The 12,242-nt window shown below is 39.1% G+C and overlaps 1 protein-coding gene across 1 annotated transcript in view; it reads left to right on the forward strand.

Annotated features, from left to right (window-relative positions):
- The window catches only part of LOC118974032 (uncharacterized), a 53,417-nt gene that overhangs the window by 13,481 nt on the left and 27,694 nt on the right, over positions 1-12,242 (forward strand). Inside the window, exons 2-5 of the mRNA XM_073220170.1 lie at positions 1,523-1,648; positions 1,685-2,176; positions 4,920-4,956; positions 6,754-6,843. Of these exons, the coding sequence (XP_073076271.1) occupies positions 1,523-1,648; positions 1,685-2,176; positions 4,920-4,956; positions 6,754-6,843 (745 nt within the window). The remainder of the gene's footprint in view (positions 1-1,522; positions 1,649-1,684; positions 2,177-4,919; positions 4,957-6,753; positions 6,844-12,242) is intronic.

The raw sequence follows: 12,242 nt of genomic DNA on the forward strand, positions 1-12,242 counted from the left end.
ATTCAGATACTTGAGCTGTTGCTACTGACTCTCCACCCAAGCTTATCTTCATGACAGTTAGATGTCAGTCACTTACTGGTCGATAACAAAGGGAATGAGTAGGATATTGTGAATTTAAAAAAGAGAATTGACATGATCAAGCTTACATTTTAGACAGATCTTGCTGTATTATGGAGGATAAATCAACTTCGGCCAAAGCAGGAGCCATTGATACACAGTAAAAAGAGGCTTTGCAGTAATCTAGCATAGAAAAGATGATAGCATAAAATAAGGTAGTAACTCTGAAGATAGAAAGAAGCGGTGAAGTCTAAATGATAATGAAGGATGTTGGAGAGCCCAAGACCCTGTGGTGAATCACACTTGTTTACATTTGGTAGTGGAGGAAAGGGCATATGCCACGGATGGTGCCTGGTTTTCTTTTCAGAGTACCATTCAAAATGCATATTTCATAACATCATTTAATTTAAAGAATCACTTAGAAAGCATAACAAAGCAATAGCCTAACCAACCTTTTTTATTTTTAAAGAACAGTTTCTTATCCTTGATTCCAAAATGAAAATAGCTCAGAAAATTGGGAGATTTTCCCTAAGTTTGTGGCAAACTCTTTTGCCAGCAAAACTAACCCTGAAATGAAGCTGCTTGTAGTCTTGTTTATCCCACTTTGTGTGGACATTCATGCTTCTTTCAGACCTTTTGTGTATGATGATGAGATGCTGCTTCAGAAACCCTTAGATTTTCAAGTATTGAAATATAATATTATTAAGATTACCAGAAATAGAGTAGAGAAGAGAACAGTTAAAGATGATGCTAATCAGTAGAGTTAGAATTTATTCTTAGTAAGCTAGCCTGGGCAGTAAGAGGAAAGATTGGAGGCCATGAGTATAATTCTCAAGCAGCAGATTTGAAGGGAAAAGAGAGAGGGACATTTGGAAAATTGTACGGCAAAATAAAGGAACAGAGATAAGTGTATTTTTGGCAAAGAAAATTAGAGATAGAAATAGAGAAGAAAGTTGGGGCAGTTTCGGAGAAAGAAAGGTGTGGGGCAAAGATGAAACATGAATGTAGTACTGTTGTTGGATGTTTCGTAATTACTTTCTACAATGTGGTAGAAGTGTAGTTTCATGTTTAAAAAGGTTAGGTTTGGTATTTATGATGGAATTAAAGTACTACTTGGTCAGAGTGAGAAAAACCAAAGTCCATTGTCACTAATATATTAGTGTAGAGTGAAATCAAGGAAAAGAATCCAACTGTTTGCCATAATTCACCACATGTATACTTAAATTATCTTTGCTACTTAAGCATTTTATTTGTATTTTTAGTTATATCAGCAGTTTTTTACACAATGAAAAGCAAGAAATTAAATACTTAAAATATATCATAACTCAGTGTTTGTGTTTTCTTTGTTGATATTTTATTTTTTAATATTATAACAGTCTTGATTTGTGGTGTGCACTAAGTTAATAAAATTGCCAGGAAAAAAATTTGTTAAGAATTAGTTACAGCCCAAAGTTGTTTTCTGCAGCTACCCAACGGGGCCGCAGCGGGAGGAGCCGAGACCCCCGGGGAGAGGGCTGGGAAAGGAGGCGGGGTCCCGGCAGCCGCGGCTTCTCCGCTCGGGGATCCGGGTCTTGTCTCGGCGCTTCCTGGGGTTGGAGGTTGGGGTGGGAGGGCGGTGAGGGGGAAGCGTTTTTCCCCTCCACGGCGGCTCGGAGTCCGGCCCCTTCCTTCGCGCGTGCTCCCGCCCGCCGCTCTGGCCCCTGGTGCGGGTGTCCGTGCCGGGTCCCGCGCCCGCCCGCGAGCCCTGGACGCCCAGCGGCGGACGCGGAGGCCCCGTTGCTGCTGCCTCAGGTGCCGCGGTGCCGGGCTTGGTGCAGTTGGCGCTGGGCATCCTGCCCGCCCTGCTCTTCGCCGCGCTCTTCGCCTTTGCCTGCCTACAGCCGCGGCGGCTGCTCCTGCACCGCGAGCGCCGGCTGAGTTACCAGAGCCTCTGCCTCTTCCCCTGCCTCCTGTGGGCCGCGCTCAGGACCGCCCTCTGCGCCGCCGCTCTAGCTCGGCGGCTCTCTGCCCCTGCTCCGGCCGCCCTCTCACCTACACTACTTGCCCCACTGGCTGCTCTGCTGCTTCCCCTCCGGTCTCCAGTTCTCCACGCTGTCTCCTCCACCTCTACCTGGCGGAGGTAAGGCGGGAGGACCGGCTTTCGCGGCCGGGCGGGTGCGGGGGCTGCGGTGATCCCCTCCGGCGGAGGAGCGGGGCGGGGGGGTGCGAGCAGTGCGGGGCGGACCGGAGAGCAGCCAGGGGAAAGGGAGGCCCTCCTGGAGTGCGCTCAGGTGTTCGCAACCCAAACTTAAGGCGCCGACTGACTCGGTTACTGACGGGCTTGGGGGGTGAGATGTGTGTTCTGACAACTTCAAACAGCAGGACGACCCTTTGCTCGGTTCCTGGCCACCGACGGGAAGGGTTGGCACCGACCGAGTGGCGTCTCAGGAAGGAGCGGCCCTGGTAGCTCTGCTCAAGCTGGGCTGTGTTGAGAGGTTTGAAGCCTGAATTCACACCACTTCTGTGACTTTAGAGGAAAAAAAAAGAAAGAAAGAAACTCATTCTGAAAATGTAGCTTGGTAGTAATCTCAAACACCTAGGAGCAAATGCAGGTCATCTGTCGAGGGGTATACTTTAAACCCAGCATCCTCACAGATAAAATTCCAATAAACATGAGCTTAAAATGAGAAATCACACAAAGATTGAAGATGTCAGAATCGTCATAGTATACAATATTCATTTACATGAATTAAGAAATTAAAGACTATTGATATGTGAGAATCAAAATTAGGCATATTTGGAACTTTTTTTAATGAAAAATAAAATTAAAAACTGAAATGAATGTTTAAATAATGGATTAAACCGTTAAAAAGAAATTAGTAACTCAAGATCTGAGGAGAAAAATCACCCAAAATATAGCTCAGAGAAAAACAATGGAATATATAAACAAGGGATTATGAGAGAATGAAGATATAATGAGGAAGTCTGATATATATCTAATAGGATTTTCAAAGAAATTATTCAAAAAAAATAATGACTTGGAGTTTGTCCAAATTTATGAGACACCAAGTTTCAGATTCAGCAAGCCCAAAAAATACAAGACATGCTTAATGAAAATGGACACACAAAAAAATCTTAAAGTACCAAAGACAAAATATTAAAACAGCTATAAAGAGAAGCTATTACAATGGAATGAAAACTAGTTTGAGTGTTGGCATTTCATTAACAACTAAGGAATCCAGAAGACAAACATCTTCAAAATGCTGAGGGAAAATAACCAACCTAAAATTTTACCTACAATGAAACTATCAGCAAGAGTGAAATAAAAGCCAAGTTGAGGGTGATAACAGCAAGATGGTAGAGTAAGAAGCCATTGGACCCCCTGCAAACACACCAATTCAGCAGAAATTCTCAAATTCTTTTTTGCAAAATCTAGAAACTATTAGAAAGTCTCTTGCACCCCAGGTGAACACAAAACCAGAATCACTGAAACCAGTAGGTAGATTCGGGACCTCTTGCTGGAGTCCCTGACCTCAGCATAGTACCATACAATTGGGAAGAGACCTTCTAGCTCTCAACTTCTCCCAGAGGAGGGAAGGGGTTGGTTCACATGTCCAGCACCCCAAGTTTTCCTAAGGGGCTCCCTAGAGTTCCAAGATAGTTTAGACACCTGAGGGAGAACAAAGATAGCAACATAGCTCCCTTCCTCCCCAGTTCAACACAGAACGAGCAACTGGAACTACAACTTCTCACTCTTCTCTCTAAGGAGAGAAAGAATTGGTAATGATTTACCTCACAGAAAATTCAAAACAACTATCACAAAGATGCTAACTGAGGTCAAGAGGACAAAGCATGAACAATTTCAACAAAGAAAGAAAATATTAAAATGTACAAAACAAATCATGGAGCTGAAGAACACAAAAAGTGATGTGAAAAATTCACTTGAGGGGTGTCAACAGATTAGTTCAAACAAGATAAATAGGCTCAATGACAATTGGAAATAATTCAGTCAGAAGATCAAAAAGAAAAAAGAATGAACAAAGCTAATGTGACATGGTACACCATCAAGCAGATGAAATAGGCATTGAGTACCAGATGGAGAAGAGAAGGAGAGGCCCAGAAAGCTTACTCAAAAAAATAATGGCTGACTACATCCCAGATTTGGGGTAGGAAATGGTCAACCAGATCCAAGAAGCCAAAGGTATACAAAAAAGAGGGATCCAAAAAATTTCATGCTGAGACACATATTATAATCAAATTGTCAAACACAAAGAGAATTTTGAAAGCAGAGGAGAAAAATCACGTCACATACAAGGGAACCTCTTTAAGACTATGAGCAGATTATTCGGCAGATATCTTGAGGACCAGAGGAGAGGATAATCTGATTAAAGTGTTGAAAGAAAAACTGCCAACTAAGAATAATATATAAAAAAAGAAAAAGAAAAAGAATTAGTTACTTAGCTATGTAAAAAAAGCAAAGCAAAATGTCAGTTGTAGAATCTGGTGAATAGAACCTATATGTTGAACATTTTCATAATAAGTGTTGGAAAAACAAACTACAGTGGAAAACCTAATGTGCAACAAAGACACTGTGTGAATAGCAAAATAATAATACACTTTGACTTATTTTTGTTCTCCACTGACTTAAAAATTTGAAACATTCTTTCTGTTGGTTCAATACCAATTTTAGTGGACATACTATTAGATCTAAATAAATTGTTCCCTTTTGATGGAAATTGTATTGTCCTTAAAAACAGTGTTATTGTGAACACTACTGAAGGTATATGAAAAATCTATTAGGGTTTATAAAACACTGAGGTAAATGTAAATCATAGCAGACAAGGGTTTAGCAAGTATTTAAAACTTTCATTCTTCTATTTTAGGGGATCTGGAAACATCAAAGCTGGATTAGAACATCTGGTAAATTCTAATATTCTCTTGAACATTTGCATGATCTTTGATACCTGCATTCTAAATGAACACTTTTGAATGAGCTTTGAATACCATGTGTTGAGAAAGTCAACCATTTCCCAAAGGGTCAGCTTACTGTTATTATGTGAAGGCACTTACATTTTCATTTATCTTATCATTTCAAGGGAGTTTAAAACATTTTTTTTGTAGATAATTATTTTTTATTGAAGGGTAGTTGACACACAGTATTACATTAGTTTCAGGTGTACAACACAGTGATTCAACATTTATATACATGATAATTCTAGCTACCAACTATCACCATACAAAGTTGTTACAATATTTTGACTATATTCCTTATGCTATTATACATTACATCCTGGTTACTTATTGATTTTAAATTGGAAGTCAGACCTATTTTTTTACATGTTTAATATTTATTTATTTATTTGTTTGTTTATTTTTTGAGAGGGCATCTCTCATATTTATTGATCAAATGGTTGTTAACAACAATAAAATTCTGTATAGGGGAGTCAATGCTCAATGCACAATCCTTAATCCACCCCCAGCCTAATTCCCATCAGTCTCCAATCTTCTGAAGCATAACGAACAAGTTCTTACATGGTGAACAAATTCTTACATACTGAATAAGTTCTTACATGGTGAACAGTAAAAGGGCAGTCATCACAAAAACTTTCGGTTTTGATCACTCATTATGAACTATAAACAATCAGGTCAAATATGAATATTCATTTGATTTTTATACTTGATTTATATGTGAATCCCACATTTCTCCCTTTATTATTATTATTATTTTTTTAAATAAAATGCTGAAGTGTTAGGTAGATGCAAGATAAAGGTAGAAAACATAGTTTAGTGTTGTAAGAGAGCAAATGTAGATGATCAGGTGTGTGCCTGTAGACTATGTGTTAATCCAAGCTAGACAAGGGCAATAATACATCCACAGATGCAGAAGATTTCTCTCAAAATGGGGGGGGGGTGAGGTTCTAAGCCTCACCTCTGTTGATCCCCAATTTCTCACCTGATGGCCCTCCTGCGACTGTGCCTGTCTTAGGTTGTTCCACCCTTGAGAAATCTTACCCGTCTCTGGCTAACCAGTCATCTTCCGGGGCCATACAGGGAAATGTAAAGTTGGTAAGTGAGAGAGAAGCCATATTGTTTGAAAAGCTTAGCTTTTTACTTCTTTGCAGATTTATGCCCTGTGGCTTCTATGCCCAGCATTTGTCTTGAGGTATCTTTACCACTTGGAGGAGTTATGATACTCAGTGAATTAGATATGAGGCACGAATTCTATTTAAGGGTTGTAATTAGAAAGGAAGAAGAAAAGCTATAGAGGTAGCAGATGGAAGAAAACATGGGAAGATTGATTATTTCTTTGGCATATCTTCTTATAGAGTAACTTAAGCATGTATAGGTTTTAAACTCCTAATTAAATTGTGCACACACATTAACATAATAGGAATACAGTTATATAACCAAAGCAGATCTATAATTACCAGCTATCTCCAGTGAAGCCAAGAAAACCAGTTAGGCACCCTAGGCATTTGTGAAAATTTGTCTATGGTATAATGGATATTGTCCAACTGTACTTGAACAGTCTGAGAGAAATCAGACAAATTAAAACAACCCATTCCTGGGAACTGTTCACATCCCATATGTTCTTTTAACCGTAGATGGTCTGTAGTTGTAAGATTTTTGAGCGCTACAACTTGCACTTCTCCTAATTCTTGGTTGAGTTCCAACAGTATAGATCCAGTCAAATTTGTTGTTTTACTGTATGCACAGGCCAGCTTAGATATCTCCTTCATTCCAATGGCAAGACGAGGAACCAGTGGGATGAATGCAGCTACAACTGCAGCATCGCCTGGATCTTTGGTGAGGTTTTTTGATGATCATCTTCTGGTATGAGTCTTCCAGAGAGTGCTGAAGTTGAAAGTTCTAGATCATATCGTATCTTAGTTCATTTCTGGGTAGCCAAATTAGGCTTTGATCCTCTGTATAAATACAAACAGACCCTTTGCTCACACTTTGATATGCCCTTTATACCATTGTGTAGAGAAAGGAATATTATCAGAAAAGTATACATCCATAGCTGATCATCTGACACCCTTTAAGTGATCAAAATTAAGGATATTTAAAGCATGGATTAATCGTTGATTTACAGTTAGTTTTATCCTATCAGGGAGTAATCCCCCTTCTCCTTTTTTTTTTGTTATCTTTAATCTACACTTACATGAAGAATATTATGTTTACTAGGCCCTCCCCTATACCAGGTCTCCCCTATAAACCGCTTTACAGTCACTGTCCATCAGCATAGCAAAATGGTATAGAATCACTACTTGTCGTCTCTGTCTTGTACAGCCCTCCCCTTTCTCCCACCCCCCCATGCATGCTAATCTTAACACCCCTCTTCTTCTTCCCCCCCCTTATCCCTCCCTACCCACCAATCCTCCCCAGTTCCTTTCCCTTTGGTACCTGTTAGTCCATTTTTGCGTTCTGTGATTCCACTGCTGTTTTGTTCCTTCAGTTTTTCCTTTGTTCTTATACTCCAGAGATGAGTGAAATCATTTGGTATTTCTCTTTCTCTGCTTGGCTTATTTCACTGAGCATAATACCCTCCAGGTCCATCCATGTTGCTGCAAATGGTAGGATTTTCCCTCTTCTTATGGATGAGTAGTATTCCATTGTGTATATGTACCACATCTTCTTTATCCATTCATCTAATGATGGACATTTAGGTTGCTTCCAATTCTTGGCTATTGTAAATAGTGCTGCAATAAACATAGGGGTGCATCTGTTTTTCTCAAACTTGATTGTTGCATTCTTAGGGTAAATTCCTAGGAGGGAATTCCTGGGTCAAATGGTAAGTCTGTTTTGAGCATTTTGATGAACCTCCATACTGCTTTCCACAATGGTTGAACTAATTTACATTCCCACCAGCAGTGTAGGAGGGTTCCCCTTTCTCCACAGCCTCACCAACATTTGTTGTTGTTTGTCTTTTGGATGGCAGCCATCCTTACTGGTGTGAGGTGATATCTCATTGTAGTTTTAATTTGCATTTCTTTGATAATTAGTGATGTGGAGCATCTTTTCATGTGTCTGTTGGCCATCTGTATTTCGTTTTTGGAGAACTGTCTGTTCAGTTCCTCTGCCCATTTTTTAATTGGATTATTTGATTTTTGTTGAGGCATGTGAGCTCTTCATATATTTTGGACGTCAAGCCTTTATCGGATCTATCATTTACAAATATATTCTCCCATACTATAGAGTTCCTTTTTGTTCTATTGATGGTGTCTTTTGCTGTACAGAAGGTTTTCAGCTTAATATAGTCCCACTTGTTCATTTTTGCTGTTGTTTTCCTTGCCTGGGGAGATATGTTCAAGAAGTCACTCATGTTTATGTCTAAGAGGTTTTTGCCTATGTTTTTTTCCACGAGTTTAATGGTTTCATGACTTACATTCAGGTCTTTGATCCATTTTGAATTTACTTTTGTGTATGGGGTTAGACAATGGTCCAGTTTCATTCTCCTACATGTAGCTGTCCAGTTTTGCCAGCACCATCTGTTGAAGAGACTGTCATTTTGCCATTGTATGTCCATGGCTCCTTTATCAAATATTAATTGACCATATATGTTTGGGTTAATGTCTGGAGTCTCTAGTCTGTTCCACTGGTCTGTGGCTCTGTTCTTGTGCCAGTACCAAATTGTCTTGATTACTATGGCTTTATAGTAGAGCTTGAAGTTGGGGAGTGAGATCCCCCCTACTTTATTCTTCTTTCTCAGGATTGCTTTGGCTATTCGGGGTCTTTGGTGTTTCCATATGAATTTTTGAATTGTTTGTTCCAGTTCATTGAAGAATGTTGCTGGTAATTTGATAGGGATTGCATCCAATCTGTATATTGCTCTGGGCAGGATGGCCATTTTGACAATATTGATTCATTCTGTCCACGAGCATGGGATGAGTTTCCATTTGTTAGTGTCCCCTTTAATTTCTCTAAAGAGTGACTTGTAGTTTTCAGAGTATAGGTCATTCACTTCTTTGGTTAGATTTATTCCTAGGTATTTTATTGTTTTTGATGCAATTGTGAATGGAATTGTTTTCCTGATTTCTCTTTCTATTGGTTCATCGTTAGTGTATAAGAAAGCTACAGATTTCTGTGTGTTAATTTGAATCCTGCAACTTTGCTGTATTCTGATATAAGTTCTAGTAGTTTTGGGGTGGAGTCTTTAGGGTTTTTTATGTACAATATCATGTCATCTGCAAATAGTGACAGTTTAATTTCTTCTTTACCAATCTGGATTCCTTGTATTTCTTTGTTTTGTCTGATTGCCATGGCTAGGACCTCCAGTACTGTGTTAAATAGCAGTGGGGAGAGTGGGCATCCCTGTCTAGTTTCCAATCTCAGAGTAAAAGCTTTCAGCTTCTCGCTGTTCAGTATAATGTTGGCTGTGGGTTTATCATATATGGCCTTTATTATGTTGAGGTACTTGCCCTCTATTCCCATTTTGCTGAGAGTTTTTATCATGAATGGATGTTGAATTTTGTCAAATGCTTTTTCAAATCATGGAGATGATCATGTGGTTTTTGTCCTTCTTTTTGTTGATGTGGTGGATGATGTTGATGGATTTTCGAATGTTGTACCATCCATGCATCCCTGGGATGAATCCCACTTGGTCATGGTGTATGATCCTTTTGATATACTTTTGAATTCAGTTTGCTAATATTTTATTAAGTATTTTTGCATCTACATTCATCAGGGATATTGGTCTGTAATTTTCTTTTGGTGGGATCTTTGCCTGGTTTTGGTATTAGGGTGATGTTGATTTCATAGAATGAGTTTGGGAATATTCCCTCCTCTACTATTTTTTGGAAAATTAAGGAGAATGGGTATTATGTCTTCTCTGTGTGTCTGATAAAATTCTGAGGTAAATCCGTCCTGCCCGGGTGCTTTGTTCTTGGGTAGTTTTTTGATTACCGTTTCAATTTCTTTGCTCGTATTTGGTTTGTTTTACTTTTGTGTTTCTTCCTTGGTCAGTCTTAGAATGTTGTATTTTTCTAGGAAGTTATCCATTTCTTCTATGTTTTCCAGCTTGTTGGCATATAGGTTTTCATAGTAGTCTTTAATAATTCTTTGTATTTCTGTGGAGTCTGTCGCGATTTTTCCATTCTCATTTCTGATTCTGTTGATGTGTGTTGATTCTCTTTTTCTCTTAATAAGTTTTGCTAGAGGCTTATCTATTTTGTTTATTTTCTCAAAGAACCAGCTCTTGGTTTCATTGGTTTTTGCTATCGTTTTATTCTTCTCAATTTTGTTTATTTCTTCTCTGATCTTTATTATGTCTCTCCTTCTGCTGACTTTAGGCCTCATTTGTTCTCCTTTTTCCAATTTCAATAATTGTGATGTTAGACTATTCATTTGGGATTGTTCTTCCTTCTTCAAGTGTGGCTGGATCGCTATATATTTCCTCTTAGGACTGCTTTCGCTGCGTCCCACAGAAGTTGGGGCTTAGTGTTGTTGTTGTCATTTGTTTCTATATATTCCTTGATCTCTATTTTGATTTGTTCATCGATCCATTGATTATGTAGGAGCATGTTGTTAAGCCTCCATGTGTTTGTGGGCCTTTTTGTTTTCTTTGTAGAATTTATTTCTACTTTTATACCTTTGTGGTCTGAAAAATTGGTTGGTAGAATTTTAATATTTTGGATTTTGCTGAGGCTCTTTTTGTGGGCTAGTATGTGGTCTATTCTGGAGAATGTTCCATGTGCACTTGAGAAGAACGTATATCCTGTTGCTTTTGGATGTAGAGTTCTATAGATATCTATTAGGTCCATCTGCTCTACTGTGTTGTTCAGTGCTTCTGTGTCCTTATTTTCTGCCCGGTGGGTCTATCTTTTGGGGTGAGTGGTGTGTTGAAGTCTCCTAAAATGAATGCATTGTAGTCTATTTCCCCCTTTAGTTCTGTTAGTATTTGTTTCACATATGCTGGTGCTCCTGTGTTGGGTGCATATATATTTAGAATGGTTATATCCTCTTGTTGGACTGAGCCCTTTATCATTATGTAGTATCCTTCTTTATCTCTTGTTACTTTCTTTGTTTTGAAGTCTATTTTGTCTGATATTAGCACTGCAACCCCTGCTTTCTTCTTGCTGTTGTTTGCCTGAAATACGTTTTTCCATCCCTTGACTTTTAGTCTGTACATGTCTTTGGGTTTGAGGTGAGTTTCTTGTAAGCAGCATATAGATGGGTCTTGCTTTTTTATCCATTCTATTACTCTGTGTCTTTTGATTGGTGCATTCAGTCCATTTACATTTAGGGTGACTATTGAAAGATATGTACTTATTGCCATTGCAGGCTTTAAATTTGTGGTTACCAAAGGTTCAAGGTTAGCCTCTTTAGTATCTTACCACCTAACTTAGCTCGCTTATTGAGCTGTTATATACACTGTCTGGAGATTCTTTTCTTCTCTCCCTTCTTATTCCTCCTCCTCCATTCTTCATATGTTGTGTGTTTTGTTCTGTGCTCTTTCTAGGAGTGCTCCAATCTAGAGCAGTCCCTGTAAGATGCCCTGTAGAGGTGGTTTGTGGGAAGCAAATTCCCTCTGCTTTTGCTTGTCTGGGAATTGTTTAATCCCGCCATCATATTTAAATGATAGTCGTGCTGGATACAGTATCCTTGGTTCAAGGCCCTTCTGTTTCATTGCATTAAATATATCATGCCATTCTCTTCTGGCCTGTAGGGTTTCTGTCGGGAAGTCTGATGTTAGCCTGATGGGTTTTCCTTTATAGGTGACATTTTTCTCTCTAGCTGCCTTTAAAAATCTTTCCTTGTCCTTGATCTTTGCCATTTTAATTATTATGTATCTTGGTGTTGTCCTCCTTGGATCCTTTCTGTTGGGGGTTCTGTGTATTTCCGTGTTCTGTTTGATTATTTCCTCCCACAGTTTGGGGAAGTTTTCAGCAATTATTTCTTCCAATATACTTTCCATCCCTTTTCCTCTCTCTTCTTCTTCTGGTACCCCTATAATACGGATATTGTTCCTTTTGGATTGATCACACAATTCTCTTAATATTGTTTCATTCCTGGAGATCCTTTTATCTCTATGTCAGCTTCTATGCGTTCCTGTTCTCTGGTTTCAATTCCATCAGTGGCCTCTTGGATCTTATCCATTCTGCTTATAAATCCTTCCAGAGTTTGTTTCATTTCTGTGATCTCCTTTCTGGCATCTGTGATCTCCCTCCGGACTTCATCCCATTTCTCTTGTGTATTTCTCTGCG

Source organism: Manis javanica, chromosome 2 (genome assembly GCF_040802235.1).
Source record: "Manis javanica isolate MJ-LG chromosome 2, MJ_LKY, whole genome shotgun sequence".
NCBI classification, from domain to species: Eukaryota; Metazoa; Chordata; class Mammalia; order Pholidota; family Manidae; genus Manis; species Manis javanica.